The 22420-nt window shown below is 41.7% G+C and overlaps 1 protein-coding gene across 2 annotated transcripts in view; it reads right to left on the reverse strand.

Moving 5' to 3' along the window:
• LOC109633887 (drebrin) overlaps positions 1 to 22420 on the reverse strand; it is a 34115-nt gene that overhangs the window by 3486 nt on the left and 8209 nt on the right. For both annotated transcript variants that reach the window (XM_069523904.1, XM_069523903.1), the window contains exons 2-11: positions 10331 to 10386; positions 10108 to 10220; positions 8676 to 8750; positions 3317 to 3460; positions 2983 to 3060; positions 2720 to 2871; positions 2525 to 2579; positions 981 to 1055; positions 758 to 866; positions 69 to 608 (exon numbers count right to left, since the gene is read on the reverse strand). In XM_069523904.1, coding sequence (XP_069380005.1) covers positions 69 to 608; positions 758 to 866; positions 981 to 1055; positions 2525 to 2579; positions 2720 to 2871; positions 2983 to 3060; positions 3317 to 3460; positions 8676 to 8750; positions 10108 to 10220; positions 10331 to 10386 — 1397 coding nt within the window. The remainder of the gene's footprint in view (positions 1 to 68; positions 609 to 757; positions 867 to 980; positions 1056 to 2524; positions 2580 to 2719; positions 2872 to 2982; positions 3061 to 3316; positions 3461 to 8675; positions 8751 to 10107; positions 10221 to 10330; positions 10387 to 22420) is intronic.

Consider the following 22420-nt stretch of genomic DNA (forward strand, 5'->3'; position numbering starts at 1 on the left):
TCTGAATGGGCATGTTGTATCTTTTCTGCTGATTTGTTCAAAAGTCTGATCTGAAGTTAAAACTGTACCTGTGTTTGGCTGTGGTTTGTCAGGATGAGGTGCAGTTAGAACCTGCAGAGGAAGACCAGGCTCAAAGCAGAAAGCTGAGTCCTCTGGCTGGGTTGGGGTATTTGGGGGTGAGGCAGGCAGGGTCTCTGGATGTGCCTGTGACGGTTTGTTTTGTACTAAACTGGAGGACAAGGAAGCCAAAAGGCTCGGGGAGGCCGGGGGTGCAGAGGGTTCTGCAGGTGACGGAGCTTTGGGCTCAACAGCGGCCTCCACTTGTTTGTTAGTTTGTGGGACACTGGGCAGGGCAGTAAGTGGAGGGGTGGGGCGAAGAGGCGACATGGGCGGTGAAAGGGGGGCTCTGGGGCTTTGTGGTGAGGTGACGGGGCGGAAATCGGGGCTTCTGGGGGGAGACGTGGTGCGGTAGATGGGCGAGGGAGGAAACCGGGAGAAGGGGGAGACCAGCGGGGAACTGCGAGGCGAGGAGGCCGTGGTCTCGTCCGCCTTGGAGAAGATGAACGCCGTGTCTGTAAGGCTGCGCTGGTATCGTCTGAATGGTTTGCCTGGAGAGAAAGACAAAAGTTTGTGAGTAGTTAAAAAACTGAAAGAATAAATTATAAGTCCAAAAATCATACATCCAGATTAAATTAGCTGATGTGGATCCTCAAGTGGTGGCATTTCTCCATGTTTAAGCTCATGTGCGACCACATACCAGTGCGGGACGATCCAGGGCTGGTGGGACTCTGCGATGATGTTGATGACAGCTGCCTGAAGAACTCCCGAGGGTTCATGGATCGCTGGGACACTAACACGGCTGCCTCCTACAGGTCAGTGAATGCACAGTTGGTAAATGTAAGCAGAAATTTGAAATTATTAAAGAGACGTCATGGTAATATTCAGAAATGCAGCTTTAAAGAGAGCCCATCTTAACTTACTGCTGCTTTCTCTATAGACTCACTCCTTCTAAGACGAGCCCTCATATCATCCTCATGCTCCCTCTGCTGCTGGTCCTGTGAGTACAGACAGACAACAACACTCATGTTCACACACGTTTAATTATTCCTCATTAAATATATTCTAAAGATTACGAGAAACTTTAGTTTTGATATTGTAGGATGAGAATTATTTTTCATCAACTCTGAAATGAAGGGTAGAATGTAAGATGAGATTTTTTTGTGGATATTTATTTTGTTTTATGTTTGATATTTTACAAAATTTAGAGGATGGTAAATATATACAGTAAACAGTATACATAGTGTATTCTGATCCTTAATTAAGCCCTGGAACTATATAATGTGAAACACCTTCCAAGCATAAAATATGAGAGATGTTTAATATTTGCAGAGTTATATGATTATAAAATGTGATGGGCCACCTTTGGTTTTGAAGGATTCAGGTGTCCCATTGTGAATTCAGACTTTAAACCTGTAAACTGCCCCCATGCTCTTACTTTACCCACAGCTGAAGTAAAATATAGTGAAGCTTAGGAGGAAAACCCTGTCTTACAATATTTATCTCTTGTTAATGATCTGTGACCACTGCAAGTATGATGACCTCTATTAACAACTGGCAAAAAGAAATTCCTTGTAATTTGTACAACATAAATATTTTTTTCCAGACAGGTCACTGTGACCTTCAACCAACAAAATCTAACCAGTACATCTTTGAGGCCAAGTGAATGTTTGAACATAATTTGAAATAATTTTCTTAATGTGTTCCTAAGATGTTGCGTTCAACAATAATGTGTTTTGTAAGGTCATAGTGACCTCGCCCACTGGCTGTCACTGGGGCAGTGGAATAAAAACTGAAGACACAGTCATCTTTCCAGTTGCACAGTTAAAAAGTTAGTGCATTCAGCAAACTGTATGTCCAAATGTAAAGACGTCTGCTATGCATTCCTACTCTGAGCAATTTGTTTGCATAGCAACCATTCAGAGTGTGAAGGATTCAGTGACAAGTTTGTTTAGCTTCAGATTATATTCTTATCAACAGCGTAATGCATTATAAAGAGTTATTAATTGGTACACAACCCACTTCCCCATATCACTTAAAATCAGTCTATTGTTGTCTTTGACCCCATTCAGACCTGGTATTAGCAACCTTCCTGAGTTATCCAATCACAAGTGGTCACTCTCACGTACTTTACGCTGTCCACTTGTGATCGGATCTCTCGGGATGTTGTTAATACCAGGTCTGAACAGGACCTTTGTTCATGTAGAATTAATCAATTAGTCTTTGCACATCAACAAATGACCCTCACATGGATCAAGGGTTTAAGCTATAAAGTCCTCTGGGACAATTAAAGATTTAGACCTCACACAGCCTGTGGTGGCGGTCAGTCCACTTCTTTCATGAGTTCAAGCCAGTCTGACCAAATTTAGGCCACAAGGCAGCAGAGACAGTGTTGATTTTGCAAAAAGACAACTTCCTTATTGTTCTTCATTTTGTATGCAAACGTTCTACAGATCTCTTTACTCACCCATTTGAATTTCTCCTTTCTGCGCAGCTCCTCTTCTTGCTCAGCCTGTTTTCTTCTGTGACACGGAAAAGCAAATAAAATAGCACAACTTATTGTGATGCATTTATATACACATGGATGGTCTCTGTTCTTCCACACGATACAAAACACAGCCACTAGAGGGCAGTGCTGACAGGAGACAGCCATAGCTCCAACCTCTGCTCCTCGATCATCTGTAGTTTCTCGTTCATCTTTCTGTCTCTCTCTTCTGCATCCCTTCGCTCCTTCAGAATTCTCTCTTTTTCAAGGCGCCGTCTCTCCTCCACTGCTCGTCTCCTCTCCTCGTCTTTCCTCGCTTCCTCTTCACGCTGACACACACACAGGGGCACAATGTGAGACTATAGTAGACTTCCATTTCCGTTTCTCTCTAAATTTTCCTGTACATTTAAAGCAATCAAATGTGGCCATATGAAACTTACCTCTGCACGTGCCCAGAAGGAGTCTCTGTTTATTAGTCTCATCTCCATTGCAGCATTTGTTTTTCTGTAATTTGTTCCCTGTAATAAAAACAGACATTTAGCAAACTTTACAATGATGAATTGTATGTCACTGTATCAAATTTTATAATTTTCAGTGACTAAAATATATTTTTTTATCATATTCATGAGCATGACTGAATAACCCTAAATGCAAAAGTGAAATTCACTGTAACAGTAATGTGAAACTGAATTTCCACTTTAAACTATTTCACAAGATGCATTTTAAGTCTTTGCCTCCATCTAATGGACAGACTAAGTATTTCAGGAGACTCACCACTATGTCCTCCTTGTCAGCAGACCTGGAGCTTCTCCTCGCCCACTGTGCAGGAGCATGGGCATGTGTCTTGCTGAGCTCAGCTCTTATCTTCTCCTCCGTCACATCCTCTGCTTTCTCCGCACTAATGAACACATGTGCTTCCTGAAACACGGAGGGCACGCGATGAAAACAAGGAGATGACAAGTACACTTAGACAGATGTGAATTTAATCCACTCTCATATGTTGTACTGTGGCCACTCACACTCTCTCTCTCTCTCTCTCTCACACACACACACACACACACACACACACACACACACACACATACACACACACACACACACACACACACACACACACACACACACACACACGGAAAGGCCAGAAATCCATCCACAAGCACACACATTCCCTCTGGTGGTTTTCTCTTGGTCTGACTTGAAGTTATGCAAACTTTGAGCCAAACAGTTGTGCAACTGCTTCACTTATAAAGACGGAGAGAACAAAAACAGTTTAAGAGTTGGGACAGGAATGCATTGGTTTGGATACTTATGGATAGGGGGGGGGGGGGGCATGAAAAGTTGTGGTTCAGATAGTGAAACTGAGAAAAATAGGGTGTGAATGTGTGTTTGTAAAAAAAAGGTGGAAAGGGAGAAACAGTTGCTCAACAACTGGAAGTCAAGCCAGATTCAGAGATATGAGAAAAATCTGACTATTGACAGAGCATTTTCCACAATCACAGACCAAAACACTGTTCCGCTGCTGCCTTTTGGGACAGATGTCAAACACGGCTGAACTCACATCTGTGTTTTTCTACATTTGTGCGTGGCCAGGACCTGAGAACAAATTCCTCGGAGCGCCACTCGAGGCTTGTTAAAGTAGAGCCAGGTCCGTCCGCCTCCAACAGGAAACCACAGCTTCATCTGAGCGACAACGCTGACACTGACACTGCACAGAGCATTCACAGTGCCCAATAACACATGTCAGTACAGTGTAAAATCCATATCACTCTAGCTGTTGACTGCCAACTGCATCACACACAGTCCAGACCAGACAAGCAGCCCGCAGTGCTTCCAGGGACACTGGGAAAATCACAGAGAACAACAATCTGCAGCCATGGCTGACTGTGACGCACTGTTAAGTTCTGCAGTGCAAGTGCAGAAAACCACTATATTTCAACCGTGCATCTTCATGTACTGTTATCATGTAGAGAAGTGCACAAACTGACCGACGAATACTGAAACCAAATGCATGATGGTTCATATAAAAGCTGGGAAACTGGACATGATTAAACCTTATATATTACCGTATATTATTTTCATACCTGGTTCCATTTTGTTTTACATGACTGGGTGTCATTCGACTGCATTCAAATTCTTGTTTTTCTGTCAACCTCATAACATGTGTTTTGCAGTAATGCAATAACTTCACATGTGCCAAACAGACAGATTTTTGTTATTTCAGCTCATAGTATTGCTGTGCTGTTTCTACTGGTAATAGTAAACAGCACTATTTAGGTGTCATAACCATGCCTATATGTTCTCTTCATTGGAAAATCCTGGGGTAAAAAGTGTCCGAGAGGAATCCATGCACAATCTTTTTCAGGAATTGTGGCAATGATGACCTTTACAAGAAAAAGTCCCTGTGGGTATAAGAACAAACTCTCTGGGGGGTGGAGGAGGTGAGGTGACAGGTTGGGAGTTACTTTCTCCCTATAATTGGGATCAATTCTGCACAAACTGTCTCTCCGCTCTGGAAGAGAACTGCTTCATGGAGTCTCTTTCTCTAGTTGCTCAGACTGTGAGAGGCAGGTGGATATACGGGATAATCTCAGTGTCCCCAGGTAAAGACTGTCTTGGTTGAAGGAAATTGTCATTGTTTGCATTTAAAATCCTAAACTTATATTTGGTTTGCGTGTTCTCCCATGTGTCTCGATCTACTTAGATACTCCAGCTTCCTCCCACAGTCCAAAGACATGCAGCTTGGGTTTAGGTCAATTGAAGAATCTTAATTGACTCTAGGTGTGAATGGTATTTTCTCTGTATGTTGTTCTCATCAGATGTCCGCTGGGATTCGCTCCAGTCCCAACGACCATTGAAAAGCGATTTAGATGGAATGGAGGGAAGATACATATTCATTTTGCCGTTATGAGAAGTTTGACTTTCCTTTCATTGAGAGAAAACAACCACAGAAAACTAGACCACATTGCAGTGCATACCTCTGCCAACAGTCTCTGTATGAAACCACATTTAAATTCACTAGATCCAGATTTTAATTTGGTGCACACACTCATAAACATCTATCCCCTAAACATTCTTTTATCAAGAGCCATGAATTATTCTCTAAGAGATCAATGAAATTGTTGAAAAACACAACGTTAAAGCACTTCTGATACAGATCCACACTAGATTCATGAATCATTCCCCATTCCTCCACAGGTTTCCATGGAAATCTCTTGAGTCATTTTCTGCTGAATGACAAACAAACGCAGGAGTGAGTGGAGGTAATAAACCTGAGCACAAAAACGAGAGGGCTCTACCCCTAAAAATGATCTTGCTCTAATAATAGGGCGTTAAACTTCTGAGAAGAGATTCGCTTTAGAAATGAGGTCATTGTCATTGTTGAGGTCATTGTCTGAAACAACACAGAAGGCGTGATGAGGGCTGGTGCTGGTTGTCATGAAACTAAAGCCTCCGTTCTCTAGTGTGTGTGTGTGTGTGTGTGTGTGTGTGTGTGTGTCAGGCCAGATGACAGATGTGTCAGGGTTTAGAGCCTTGAGGCAAATGTGTGGCCTTGTTCCTTATTTTACAATAGAACTACTATTCTTTGTTTCTGACTGGGTGCCAAACATGTCAAGCCACAGATTCTTAACTTTACAAAAACATTTGATTAATTAAAGGTGACTTATAATCAAAACTTCTCATGGCTCTCATTCTACTGTACATGCACACATCACCGGAATAATGCATTCCCTACCCCTTACCCATCACAACTAAATGCCTAACCCTAACCTAACCCTAAAACTAAATCTTAACCCAAAGCCAGCCCATTGAACTTGTGAGAACCTGCTAAAATGTCAACATGTCCTCACAATGGTGGTATTAAACCAAAATTGGCCCTCATAACTAAAGAGAGAGACACACACACACACACACACACACACACACACACACACAGACACACACACAGCGCCTGTCTGGCTCAAATACAATCTGTGTAGTCAGTGGAGACATAGAACAATGGTAACATCTGCACCCTATTCATATTTTAGTTTTCATAACTTAATGCTACACTACAGCACAGTATGCAACACACCCAAATCTGCTGCCGCTTCAGACTCGCCTTGACAAAGCCCTAGCTGCCAGCTGGGACATGCAGCATAGCAGACCACACGACAGAAATAAAGACAAAGAAGGAGGTAAAGAAAGAGGGAAGGAAAGAAATAAAAAACAAAAACAACACGCAAATGGAAAATCTTATTGTCTGTATGCAAGGGTGAAAAAACAGTTGAGACAAATTGAGCCCCCAGTTATTGACGTCATTCTCTGCTCAGTGTGGACAGTAATATCTCACCCTGCCTTGACATATGCAGGGTGATATATAGTTGGTAATATTGTCAGCTATCTCTGACCCTGCTGTGTTAATCTCCTTTTCCTAAAAAATATCCCTAATATCCCTATAACCTCCCTAATGCTGCAGGTTCCCTGAGACAAGGTCAACACAGCCGCATGTTGTTCTGGACAAGAAAGAGAACATGATGGATTAATCAACTTTATATTGCCAACCAGCTTTAAAGGACAAGACAGATGATAGACAAAGAGAGTCTACAATAGAAGCAATTTAAAGTTTGTGATACATTCGATACTTGATGTATCAGTTGGCATCAAAATTTAATACAGCAGCACTTCTTGAACCATGATATTTTTCAAGGTAGCTGTGAACTTCCACTTTCCTGTGAATTTATCACACACTGACATCAGATGTTTGTACAGTCACATGAGTGTGGTGCTGTTTTACAATCTTCCCTCAATTTATTTTGCTTGAGTTCATGAAAAATCGACTTGGTGTGAAAGCAGTTAGTTATGTGGCTTCAACAGTGTGAAAAATGTCTACTGGCAAATGAACAAAAGTCAGAAAAACAGTGATGTATCATCACCACAGACATTGGGTGGGGATATTATTGCCAATACAATCCATATGCTTAGCTATAATGTTCATTGTGCAAGGTGAGGCAGCATGAGCTCCTCCAGTCTAAATTATCTTTAAGTAATAAACCTACGTGTCAACCGCCGGGTTATGGAAAATTAAACTTGTTGGGAAAACAGTTCAAATTAAATATTTCTTTTTTGTATATTAAGAAGCTGGGAGATTATCATATACATTCTAAGTGACCGAGTTATTTGTATTGTCGTGCTGCAAGTCTGGCTGTTCATATATATATGTGTGTGTGTGTGCGTGTTTGCATTTGCTGAGGTTAGAGGTCATACTTCTCCCACAATTCAGAGCAGGACAGATTTTCCTCCACTCCCCTCCATACTGACCATGAAATCATTTCTCCAGATTTTTTTAAATCCCTCATGAAAATGCAAAAGGGTGCTTATACACACACACACACACACACACACACACACACACACACACACACGGTTTTAATGGAGCAGCTCTCAAAATCCCAAACTCAACAAATACTTTTTTAAACAGACACAAAAAAAAAAGACAAACATTCCACAGATGCCTCTGCAGTTGACTGGGTGATGCCTTTATATGGAAACCAGTAAACCTGGGGGTGAGCTGAAATACTCCACCTCAGATTGAAACACTAAATAAACAAGTTGCAGCTATAAGAAGGGAATGGGAGGAGTTTACTGTTTACACACATGCATCTGAATTGTGAAAATATTTAGACATGTACTATTCTCTTGTTTTGCGTCTACTTCCTGTCGCTCTTATGACAAACAATGAAGCTTTAAACCCAAAAACTTTTCAATCCCCCCCGGTAATGACATGTCAGATGGACCAATCACACACCGGACCAGTAGAACAGGAAGTGGATGGAGGACAGGAAACTCCCAAAACAATACAAAGTAAACTAATGTGTGTAAATATAGACTTTGAGAGCACAAAGTCTAAAATCGAGGGGTAAAGAAAGTAAAACAAGTCAAATATTCTCTCTGTATAAGAGGAATTTGGGAGTTGTAAGTTTATGATGTTTTCACTGAATACACTACTTCTTGCCTGTCCTCAAGATATGGCAGAAGTAAAGTGATATTTAAATTCTCTTGAGGGGAAACCAATATCACAAGCAACTGGATAAAATGAACATGTCAGATCTAAAGGTGCCTTCTTAATGATCGAGCACATTTCCATCTACTGCACCTTGAAGAAGTTCTTGATGGCCGGGATGTGGCTGGCACATTCTGTCCTGCGGTAGTCTTCCACGTTTTGTCCGACCTGCGGACAAACACAGGATGTAGACACTGACATTCAGCTCATACCTATCGCTGAGAGACAAGACTAAAAAAAGACAAGGAACAATAGGATTTGCAATTACAGCATGGATACTAATCTCCATTCTGTATAACTGACCCTGTGAGAACGTCAAGAGTTCAAACACTACGTCATAATGAAAGTAAATTTAAACTACTGTAAGGGTTGGATCACTCTTAATGCCCAGAGACATCAGGATGGAGATGGATAACTTTACTGTTCATCTTCACCACAAGTACACTTCCTGCTTCACATGTGACTGAACTAACCAATAAGAAGCTGGAGAGAACTGGGACTGAAGTCACTGTGGGGGAACCACAGAGGCAGCTTCAACACATAACATCTGCTCTGAAGATGAAAATGTAAATATTTGAATGTGTACATATGTAAATACACAAATGTAAACATGAATTAACTTCTAAACCTAACGCTTGTATCTTGGTTTTTTTTTTGGGGGGGGGGGGGGGGGGCTGATGAAGATACCAATTAAAAGAGAAAAAGATGCGATCCAAGATGTTGTTAAGAAATGCAATTGAAGCTTGGTGTTTAACAATTTAACCAAAAACTTTGTTATGAGTATCTACAGAAGACAACACAGATACAGCCAAATATATTAAACTTGAATTAATAGAACCCAAAACTATTTTATGTAAAATATAAACAAATGCAAGTCTCTTCTGCATTATTTATTCTGTGCATATCGGGAAACATTAACTTCTGTGAAAGACTCATATCAGCCAATTTAAAACCAATAAGCTGCTGGGGCTCTAGTTCTTAATACTTCAGTGTGTATGAATTTATAAAAGCTGGATTTTCAGAACATCACAGGCAACTTCTCCATGTAGAAATATCAGTCTGAGTCATTTACTTTTCCCACATATGTCTGACAAATGTCTGACATGTTTCATTGTGCATGAGCATTTACATTACGTTCTGTTTGCTGCTCGGGATTCATAAACTTCTTTTTACTACAATGACGTAACGGCACATTCTCACAGCGCTTTCCCACATGTCGGATGCCAAGTAAGCCTCTGTCAAAACAGAACCACAGAATGTGAATAAGCCAAGCGGTTCAGGATTTTCTCTGGGGCATTTTACAGGTTAAGAAGTGCACCTATTTCCCTGGATGTGACGACTTAACATGTTAAACCCATTATCTTGGCGCCGCTAAATGACTTTGCTGTAACTGAAAGAAACCAAGAGCGCTTGTGTGTGTACCTGCAATATTTTTATCAGTATGTGTTTCTGTAATTCTTGCATTTGTGTTACAATAGGCTCATGCTAATATGAGCTAAGCCTCATGAGGCCGTCTGCCACTCACCCAGTTGATCATAGCGATCCGGAGGCCTCCTGTCTCCCCACTTCCCACCTTGCACAGACCATATTGGGGCTTGGATATATGAAACTTCCCCACCAGCTCTGCCACGCCACCCGCTGTAAGAGAGGACACAGATACTGAGACAAGTTGGAGAAAAAGGACGCTAAATTCAAAACGCTGCAAACTTCCATCAAGCCAAAGTGAAGAAGCTGACAGTTGACATTACCTCCCGAGTCAGCCAGTTTGAGCTTGTTGGTCAGTCCATCATATGCGAATAATGCCCTGCGGACACACACACACACACACACAGGTCAGCTGCTGAGACATGTCAGAAACATCTGTAATGTTCATGGTTAGAAAACATGGTTTGATTTTGTGGACTAAACAACCACTTGTGTATCCCCAAGAGTAATGACTCATCCACAACTTTATATCCAAGCATGAGTGTGTGGACGGCCGGGCACAGCATGTGTCCAGTCCATCATCGTGCACAAGGGACACATTCAGGCTCGCACACATGGAGAGCCAGATGTTTTCTGCACATACTTTGTCTAAAAGAGAACAGGCTTCCCCGCAGTGCATGGCATCTCTACAATGCACCAACTAAAAAAAAAAATCAATTCTCTTCATCTGTGACTTGTACACTTGTTAACTTTCCATCTCCCTTCATGCCCTTGTCACCCAGAGGCCTTTTACAGCACTGGTGTAAAACAAGACGGTAATCAGTGACACAATAACCTTCATTCATGGCGTTAACCTCCAGCCTGATGGCTCCTGAAATAAATGCAGCCTGTGTTGTTCACTGCTACAGGCTTTTTGACATTTTGCAGGTGAAAACCTGTCCTACCGCACCCTTCCATCAGTCAAACTGCAGGTCACTGTGGCAGCTCAGCAAAATGATGTGTTTTCATGAACCCAGTGTTGAATGAAGTTTTTTTTAGATGAATTATAACATGATAGTGTATTTTAACATTGAATAATCTGCAAGACAGAAAAATGTGACTTCTATTCTAACAAACAGTGACGATTAGTTTAACATGTAGAAATAAGAGTTGTTATTTATACCATTTGCTGTGATAAACCTCTTGTGTGTGGTTGAAGTAAAGCTGGTGACTTTAGTGGTGGCCTGCAGGGAGACATTGTTAAGGCTTTTTACGACTGTGTATTTGTCTGTGTTGTGCACGTGTGTGTTTGTGTCCGACTGTGTGTCTGTGCAAATTCCCCTTTGTGGGATTCATGGGGGTGTGTCAATAACATCTGGAGCTGGGTATGGCAAGAGTGTGAGGCCACGAGTAGCTATTACAATGGGCCAAAGGTGAATGGTGTGTGTGTGTGTGTGTGTGTGTGAGTGAGAGAGACAGAGAGAGAACTTTTTAAAATTTTTCCTACTATACAAATTGTACAGTGAAAAACATCAGCTCTGTTGTTGCGTACAGGCTGACAGGTCAGCTACCTCTTATTTTTAGCATCTCTTTTTTTCATGATACAACAAGTCTGTGTCCAAAGAACAAAGAGTGTCAAAAGTCAATCAATGTGTGTGTTCGAGAGTCTGCTGAGCGCACAATAACCATATTGTGCACCCTGTTGAGCAAGCTGCAAGCTGGCCCTGCATGTGCGATGCAGCAGGCTGACACTGCTCTCTCGTTTCTGTATTGTGCTGATTGCGTTGCATCCATGAGTTTTATCAGGCAACACAACAAATCTTTGAACAAGATTTTATCCAGAGCTCTCCAGCATTATCTAAGCTTTGTGTCAGCCGCATTGTTCACATGGATAAGTCGAGGTACAATACCTACGGTAGCAACACACTCCTCTCCCTTATTACCGGCATCCAGAGCTCAGACATCGAGCCGCATATACTGATCCTTGGTCCTCAAGAAATTCCAAAAGGTCACCGTTCACAAGCAGTCAAGGACAAAGGTCACTGTGCCTCTGTAGGAGTCTTAATTGCATGTGGAAATTCTCCACCCACAGTGAGTAGGGCTGCACATGACGATGCACTGCGATGTGGGAGACTCTTTGTTCTGCCAGAGCGTTTTGCTAAGAGTTTGCAAAAGCTCCTGTTTTCAGACAGCTTTCTCGCCTGGACTTTACTTAATCTTTCTTGGATACTAAGAGGGCCGAGGGGTTTGAGAACGCAGTGGTTATGCACAGGCAAACAAAATATGAAATGGTCAAAAAGTATAAAAACTTGATTATTTTAATTGTTTGACTTGCGGAAGGATGCACATTTTTGAAATGCTAAAGATGGTAAAAGGTAAAATAAAGTTTAAGGGAATCAAGTTAACATCTTGAGCATTTTTCTTCTTTTTCAGAAAGATTCATTCTATTGACTGCTCACGCCTCCGATAGTTTAATCAAAAGATTCACTGCATGGTTGATACCCCAATGATTTGTTCCATCATTTCTTTGATTCAGTGGACACATCATACGATGCAAAACTTTCTTGACATGAACTGGAAGGATTATCTTTGACTGAAAGATCGTAAAATGTTCACAGTTCTGCATGTTGCATCTTTTTGAAGCGGAGCTTATTCTACACTGCTGTTTACTTTAGCAGAGGATGATGTTAAAACCAGTGGTAAACCACTGAATCACGGTCTGGATATACAAGTAGTGTGAGTAGTTCTCCAAACAGATGGTGAAGGTTCAAGTTCACATCACAAGTCGATGACAATATACTGTGTGTAAAGATGGACAGCATGTCACTCCCCAAAAATGAAGCCAAGTCTTCTCACCTGGTAGGTGGCTGCAGTATGGGTCATAAACCCTGCCTCCTCTATGAGGAGGGTTAAGGGCCAAATTATTAAGCCAAAAAACACACCAGAGATTGTTCTGGTAATTGAAAGTAGTTCTAATCACACTGATGTTTGTTCCACTGCTCAATATTTTGTTAAGTCTGTTTTTCATTAGTTATCTGATACTATAAAATGAAGTGAAATGGCGTGATTGACAGCTGAGACTGACTCGGGATTGGTCGAGCACAGGCATCCAAAAGTTTTCCATCCCCTGATCGCTGCTGCATAGACTCTCACTTTAAATGACGTCATTGCCGCGAGATGACAGCATTTCTGGATAGTGGGAGGAAGTTACTTTATATATTTATGAGCTGACCCATGGTGTGCAACATATCCAAGTAAGCCAGTGGGATGCCATTCACACTCTCTTGTTTTGTCTGCACTTGATTAGCTATAATGTTATGCTGTAGTAACATCAGTAGTTTTAGTAGTAGTAGTACATTTTTTCCATCAAATAACAGAGCAGAAGGACCCTCATCCTTTCACACATGTAGCTTTCTATAGAGCTCCACTGACTGATGAGAAAAACAGATCCCTCATGTCTGTGCTCCAGCCCACCTCCAGAGTCGGCCAGCTATGACCTCACCTCTGAGAGAGGGAGGGTCGGAGAGGAGATTTAGGGAAAGAGGCCATCATTAAGGGGAATGAGTGGCATGAAAAAGGGAGACGGAGGAGAAGAGCAGGGAAAACAATGATGTCACCATCTGAAACATCAACATTTTTTGAAGTAATTAACCAAGAGAAATGAAATCTGTGCATCATTACCACAGCGAGACACTCGGTGGAGCTTTAAAACAAATAAACAGCCATTCATCTCAAAGTATACAAAGAGAAAGGCCTCCACACAGAACATAAACATCGACATATACACACACACACACTGTGAGCACACTGTGAGCACATGGACACACACACACACACACACACACACACACACACTGTGAGTCTGTGCCAGCAACAATAAGGATGGTTTGTTTTGGACTACCAGAGCCCCTGTAATACCTCCAAACATGCTACACTCTACCATTCCAAGATGAACATAACAGAAGCAGATGGTGATCTGTGCTGGAGGACCTGTTTTCTCTTATCCAAACATTTGACTACACCAGTCTCAACTCTGAACCTTTTCACTGTGGTAATACGCAGTACTCGAAGACAACACACACACACTGCTCTGGGTATTTTAGTACTGCATTTGCACAGAACACGAAGCTAATAATGCTAACTTGCACAGGTTTGGCCACAGGATAATTTGTGTTAACCCGCAGTGCTTCTGCAAGCAATCAATGAATTTTCCCCTGATCTCTTTCGGAAAAGATGAGAGAAGTGACTAAAACTGCTGTTCTACCTGTTGTGGAAATGCCGGAGAAGCCTGCAGCACCGTCGGTTCCACAAGACCATCGAGAGGTGCACAAGTCTTGGGGAATTTCAACGTCTTTTCAAGGAGCTATTGAGGCTGACCGGAGGACTTGCTAGCTCGGATCAGTGACAGGATCTGTCTCTGGTGAGTTTCATTCGACACGCCCAGTGGAGTGACAAGAAATTTGCATCTATTCATGTGTTTGCATTGACTTTGTAAGTTATTGCATCAACAATTAAGTGAGCGATAACATCTAAGAAGGCAGGGCTCATTTATCCTCTATGTTAGCTATGTATACGGAAACACTCTGCACTCCTTTTGTCATTATTTGTGCAAGTCTTCTGAAAGTGTACAAACATGGGTGAAAAAGAGCAAGTAGCACCAAAAATCATGGGGGGCAGTGTAACCAAATATACAAGCATAACAATCAATTCTTTCCCCTCCTACTCAACAATCCTGTACCACACCCAGCCCCTATCACAAACTGAAGCAATATCTCATCCTCATCTTTTCTTCTCTCGCCTCCACACTTCCACATGTCCCTTTGACAGAAAGATCTTGTGGGCTCGTAGGTCCTTTATTCATTCCATCTTTGCCAGCGGGGGAGATATGAAAGATTTGTGGTTATGGATGGAGAGGATGAGAGCTCTCACCTGGACTCACTTGATCTCCATCAGATCAGTTTTCTTGTCTCCTTTCCACACACACTGCATTAATACAGCAGACACACTAGCTCTCGTGTAAATCATACAGCAAGGCCGGTGATTTTTACAGTGCAGTCTTTTGAATCCCTAGTTCATGCTCAAACTTGCCGTTCTGTATTTTCATTACACCTACCTCTCTGCACAATTTTTTTCTGATCACTTCATATAAAACCCCTCACTCTTGGCTCAGAGCTGACCTGGGTTCCCAAAGCTATTTTTAGCCTCGTCTCTGTCTGTGTTGGACTGGGGAGCTGAGAGACGTCCCCAGAGCACACAAAGCTCATTTCCTCTAGCCAAACATGGGCAAAAGAAGTCCAGCCAGACCCAGCTGCTGAAAAAGTCACCCCCCACCCCATTCAGCGTGTTGCTTATAAACTGTCCATGTGGCGACCCCAGTGGTACACGCATTCCTCCGTCTGTCTGCAGAGACGTGTGGAGGAACTGAGGGTTAATGGGTAGGGTTTAAGAATTGGGAGTAAGAGCAAGGAAGTGTTGGAATGAGAGACTGATAGAGCATAAAGCCAGAGAAGAGAAGAGTAGGGAAAAAAGAGAGAGACTTTGTCTTGTGAAGGCCTACGGGGAGGTACAGGGTGCTCTAAGGTGATGCACTAATGTAGACATCATGGCTGAGAAATGTTACAAGGTAAACCACAGGCATGTTCTAACTGTAAAGTGGTGAAAACTGTTGCTAGGAAGCATAAACACTTTGAAGAAAGAAAAGTTTACTTAGGTTTTCTATTGTTCTGGTTAAAAAGAACCTACAGAATTTGAAATAAAACTGCAGCCATGAAGACTGACCAATTTCAACCACGATTCCCAGTAATTTAAACTGGCATCACCAAATCAGAGTTATTTCCTTTGGCTCCTCGTGAAGTGATGAATCATGTCAAAATGATATAGACTGCTGCTAAGAGATGGTGTTTATTTGAACACATGGGCTTATTAACTATCCCATACACTTGGAGATAAAGTGCCAGAAAGAATTAGACAGACAGCGAGGGAGATAAAGGATGTGACAGTGCCCCTTGAGAGGCAGGTAAGGAAAATCTTAATGAAACAACTGAATGAAGCATGCAGGAAAGTCCTAGTCTTGGTCCTAATGGCTTGACCCTATTCAGTCAAGTGTCAATGAATGGGTTGTACCCAATGTGATCCCCACAGATGAAGAAATAGGACCCCTGATTAAAAGCCCCCAGCATGGAACTGAAAGCAACAAGAGGACAACTTCACATTGCATATTGATTATCATTTGAATGGAAAAATTTAATTTACAGCTGAATGCATTGCTCATTGGAAAACAATGCTTACGTGCTGATAAGGTCAATAGGCATGAGAAACCAACAGCTAATGGGATGTTATGGAGGCACATGTAAACAAGTCAATATTCAGATGTAATATCGTTCTGCTGTAATGTCCACTGAAGACAATACTTAACATGCATCTGTCCCTTTTATATGGGATTAAGAAAAGGATATACTGCATAAAAACATTGTGATCCATTGTTACTAAAACTAAAAATACCACATAGAGGTTGTATGCCTCCGCCAACCAGTACAATTTCAATCATAACATACATGTTATTCCAGAGTCGTGTGAGGTGACTGTGACCTTTACCTTTGACCTTGAAATCGAAGCAGTTTATCATTGATGCCGAGTGACAACTGGTCATAATTTGTAGAAATTACCAAAAGACAGACTTGAGATATCATGTTCATGTGAGGTCAACGTGACCTTGAGCTTTGGGCATCCAATCGGTTAATCTGTGAATCTAAGTGAACATTTGTGCCAAATTTGAAAGGATCCTGTCAAGGCATTCTTAAGATAGCACATTCATTAAGGGAAAAAAAGAGTTCTGTGAGGTCACAGTGACTTCGACTCACAGATGACTTGATTATGTTTTAGTGGTCAAACAGCAAAGTGAATGTTTGCATCAAATTTGAATAAATTCCCTCAAGAAGTTTCTAAGGTGTTGCCAAAAACTTGTTTTGCAATGAAGAAAAAAACCCAACAACAAAATAAGTTCGGCCCCTGGCTGATGCACAAAGGCATAAAAACAAGCATTGTGTCCGTTCTATTCTTCTTAGTAGAAGTAAAGTTATCTCTGTGAAAGGCCAAATATAAACCACTGGCAGTCTTCATTTGTGTTATTAAGTGATGGTAGTGCCTAACCCAGAAACCTTGATCCAATAACCAAACTGTGCCAAGTTCCAATCAACAGCATTAACAGAGGCCAAACAGACTGCCACTGGACACACACACACCCTCACAGAGCTTGGTTCAGTTGACCTTTCACGTTCATAAATTATAGTTCTATTACTGCAGATGATGAAGAATAAACAGTCTTGATTTTCCACTACGCTTCAATGAAATCAGACGAACTTGATCTACTCATGACTAATACAGACATCTTATAGTGGCAACAAACAGAAACTGTTGAAAACCTTAACTACTACTTATTTATTTCTATTTTCTAAATAGCCGAGCTGTCTCAGTAGTAAACCACACACAAGTAAAATCACAGGGCTCCACAGCAAAAGTAATGCAAAAACCACTGCTAGCTTAAGATGCCTCAGATACTTGAAAACATTGACAGTCTGCAGGATGTTGAAACATGCTAGGGTGGAAATGTGATCACATGTTAGTCCAAAGTCACAGCCTTATGTTTATTTTATTAGGTGCTGTGTCCTCTCTTCTGTTGTCTTTGGCTATTCATGTAAAAATGAGTGAGACGCCAATGATGGTCAGTTACTTCATCAACACATTGACTGGGACAAGTTAACTGTTAACTGTGCTTAGTCACCATAGAAAATACTCTTTTGCTTTTATAGTGGAGTAATGGGCATACAGAGGATAAATCATGTTTAACTCTAACAGCAGTTGACCCATGGGAGTACTTGTCCAAATCCACCCTCTGACTAACACTGACTGATCAGTATACTATTCGGCTGGGTGGAGGACACACCAGACTCCCCTGGAGACTATTACAAGCCGCTGAAGCTATTCGAGTTGGAGAGACGATAAATAGTTGGGAGAAATGACAGAGGCGATAGAGAGCAACATTATTAAAGAGTGTAGCTAAATCAAATGTAATGAAAACTGATTTTAGAAAATGAAACAAACTGAGCATGAACAACATCAGTCAGTGGGGGGTAAGGTGGTGAGGGGCAGAGGGAGAGACAGGATGGAATGTTGATAGGAGGAGGCGAGGGAGGAAAATGCATTTTCTCAGCAAAACACAGAGCCAGAGAAGTTTAGAATATGAGAAACTAAACAAATAAGTAATTAAATCACTGCCAAGGCCCAGTGAGAGAAAACAGCCTTCTCTGTGCTGAGGCAGATGGAAAAGAGCGGGGGACGGACAAAGAGAATCAACAAGTGTGTTGCTGCTTTATAGCTGATCAAGTCAAAATGTCCTGAAACAACCCACCTACATCAAACACAGACAAAACACATCATAAAGCGTTTAGTCTTGGGGGCTGACACCGAAGTGGACACCACGTTGTCAGGTGATTAAATGTCAGGCAGGGGTTGTAGACAACATGGACAACAGTTGGTCTCGTGTTACAGCCACGAGTTAATCCACAGATAACATTAGCCAGCGTGTAAGCAGAGCTGCACATAGACTAAAGCTAACACACTTCTGTTTGGGTAATATAATCTTAACTATCAATAAAGACGAGAATGAGTCTTTGTTGGTGAGAATTTATTTACCCCCTTTCAGAAGAAAACTACTGGCAGCCTTGTTTACAAGTGCAGAAAGAAACATATTAATCATCAATGACAAGCATTTTTGACACTGTTGTTTTTGCCAACAGCTGTTGTGCAGTAAAACTGTGTATTTTATAATGATACAACTGCTTACATGCCAAGGAGGGAAACTATTATTCGAGCAATTCCAATTTAAACCCACATGTCCAGTGCAGGGGAGTGTTCTGCATTTTGAGGTATGTTGGTATGGAGGAGGATTAAAGCAGAAACAGAGCCAAAATATGAATGTATCCTTATAAATGAAAGTCTGGATAAGAAAATGGTCAGAGACTCAGTATCGGTTATAATATCAATGAACAGCATGCTAGATGACGTTGGCTGCATACACATATATACATACATAATATATATATATATATATATATATTATATATATATCTCCTGCACCACGCTCAGCTGCTCAGGCCTCATTGGCTGCTGTGGTTCTTCTCCGAGAGTACTGATGTAATCATCCCGAATCAATACATTGATATGAATGTCTCTGCAAACCCTCACACTACCAGACAGTCTGGGCCGAACATCAGCACCAACCAAGGCTCCAGACCAGATTTCTCCTCAGATTCTCTAAATCGGCCTGAAATTCCTGTAGTCTGAGCCCAGCTTTACTGTTTTAGAGATCCACAGTAACGTGGTCTCATTCCTCTTAAAGCTTTGTGACATATTTCAGTGGGAGGAAGCTGTCTAGACCTATTCTAGTGTGAGTGTGTGTGTGTGTGTGTGTGTGTGTGTGTGTGTGTGTGTGTGTGTGTGTAACATGCTGGATGTCAAAGCTGATAACAGAGAGGATGCAGGTATATTTGTACTTCAAGGTACAACTCAGTCAATTCACTGTGAAACTCATCTAGAAGATCCCACACTGTTCATTTACTGTTAAATAATGAGACCTGTGCACATTAATCACAGAGAATTTGCATAAAAGATTTTGTTTTATGACTGAAAGCATTTAAAACTGACACTTGTGTGGAAATGTCACATGGTTCAGTTCTCACACTGGTGAAGAAAAAGGCTAAAGGGCTTAGGGCAAAAACAGGCGTGATAAGCACAGTTTAATAGAAGATGGGGGCGTTTTGTGTGTTGGGGGGGCACATGGAGAGGGTGCACCAGAGGAAGGTATTAAAGCCACTCAAAGATAAGAGTTCATACTGGGTGAAATGATGAAAAGCACCAGGGGATGTAGATACCAAATGGGCAGGCTAAGAGGGACATTTAACAATGGCACACAATGGGAAAGAGTGGAGAGTATATAGGAGGTTTCCAAGGGGGCAGAAGAATATGTGGTTATTGGGGGAAGTTCCCTGGTGGAGGTATTACACACTAACTGTCATGTCTCTATGGGGTAAATTGTTATGACTCTTACAGGAAGGTTTATGGATTGTTCAGAGGAGAGGAATGAGGAATGATAAACCTCCTAAAATCGCTGTCCACTGGGATCACTCTGGCATTTCCTGCATACGCTGTCCCGCACTGGCACACGCACATGCGTGCGCACGCACGCACGCACACACACACACACACACATACACACACACACACACACACACACATATCTTATGATGATTAAACACAAGATGGCATCTTATCTTCAACCATTTCCTTTAGTTAAACAAAGCAAACTCTCAAGTATCATATATCCACTTATACCCCATTTGGCCCATCTTCTCTTGATGCTTTGATCCTTTTCTCGTTCCTCTTCACCCAGTCACCTGTCCCCCAATCTTCCTTTTTCTCCATCTTCAATCATTTTCTGCTTCTCTCTCCAACAAACCTCTCACCACGACCCCCCCCCGCTGAACTTCTCTTCATTCTCTTCAATTTTTTTCTCTTTCCTCTCACGTGTTGTCCTTTCTCATCTCCTTATCCCTCGATATTTCTTACAGAGTGTCCTCATCCCCATTCATTTGCAACCCTTTCCCAGCCTCATCAGTGCTTCTCCACTCATCTCCCTACGTCCCATTCAGTTGCTCTTAACAAACAACCTAGCTTTCCCAGGGTCGCCAGGACAACAGAGGCCCCCCGACTCCCCTCAGCTACCCACAACCCAATCCTGCCACCTGAAAGTGAGCAAACAAGACAGGAGAAAGGAAAGTGGAGGTTACAGCCCAATAACAAGTGTGACTGTGCAGCAAGATGATAATAGTTAACCTTAAAAATGTCATGATTTTAAGTGGTGCACTTGGTAGCCATGGTGAAGTGGGAGCATCTGCTTAAACAACTTGGCAAACACAGCTGATGATACCGCATATTGTCGGGACAGCTGTGGGAATGAGAAAGGGGGCATCCTTATTGAATTGGTCCAGTGTCGTGTCTCTGAAGCAGATATCTGATAGTCTCTGATCATCTCCTAACTGTAATTAAAGGCAAAACTATTTGTTATTGTCTGACCGCAGATTTGTGGCTGACGCTCTGCTTGGCACGCTCACCGAATAAATGTGTCACAACATGATGAGATGTTAGATTCACAATACTTGTTCATTTTACATACATTGAGTTTATTTCTGCAAATAAGCTGAAGCAACACAACTGTCACCTCTCCAATAACAAGATTTTATCCCATTTCTAAGATCATCATGCATATGAGTTAAAGGAGACGTATCACGCTCATTATTTTGATTAAGGTTATGACTTTACATGCTCCAATGTTCAGAAAACACATCACTTTCCTCAGAATGTCCATTGCTGTGGCCCCTCTTTTCAGCATCTGCCTGAAATGCTTGATTTAAGCATCTCTTTAAGGCCCCCCTCCACAAATTGTAGAGGTATTGGAGTTGAATAAGTTTACAGACGTTTATAAGTAAAATTTGCAGAACCTTTACATTCACAAAAAAACCTATAAACACACTGGAGGGAAAAGGGAAAAAACTGAAATAGCATAATGTGTCTCTTCATTCTTTAGCAATGAGTCAGCTGTGTGAGAGTAAGCTTGTGGATGCAGCACCAGAGAGCTGCCTCACCATCTGCTTCAGGACTTCCACGCATGGCAACAATGTTAAGACAGGAAGGCCACTCTCACATCTGCAATACTAGAATATGAGTTTTAATGTACTTGAGTGCCCAAAACTTGGATTCACATATAATATATTTGGAAAACTCAGCAGCTCTGACTGAAGAATCTGTTTCTGTGATATATTGTTGCTCAGATATGCCTTAAAAGAGCCTGCAGACACACAGGATCCCCCATATTCCATCCTCTTGCCAATATTTGAACAAACACTAAAATACAGATGTTTTCAGACAGCTTTCTGACACACCCTTGGAAACACCACTCTGCCTGCTACACTCAAAGCCTATTAGTTAGATTAAACAAGCAATATCCTCCATTCTGCTTCCACTTTTCATCATCACATTTCATAAAGATACGGCCAAAGTTTCCCAGCAGAGGGTCTCAGCCTTCATCTTGGGCTGCAAAGGACAACGAGAATGTATTTGTTTCGTCCGCCACTGTAGGCATTAAAAAAAGAAACGCGAGACGAGAGGCTTGGTGTGAGGACAACTGACAAAATACTCTGAGGCTTATTGTTTGCAAAAACCTTAATATAAAACTTCACTACGAAACACATATTCCACACCTGCTGGATCAAATGGCTTAACTGTTTTGAGTTAATATTGTTTAAGTCATTTTGTTTCCAAGAGAAAACTGACACCAAGAAGCGTAACAGCACTATGGTGCCACCAAGTCATGAAACATT

This window comes from Paralichthys olivaceus, chromosome 4, assembly GCF_024713975.1.
Source record: "Paralichthys olivaceus isolate ysfri-2021 chromosome 4, ASM2471397v2, whole genome shotgun sequence".
Classification (NCBI taxonomy): Eukaryota; Metazoa; Chordata; class Actinopteri; order Pleuronectiformes; family Paralichthyidae; genus Paralichthys; species Paralichthys olivaceus.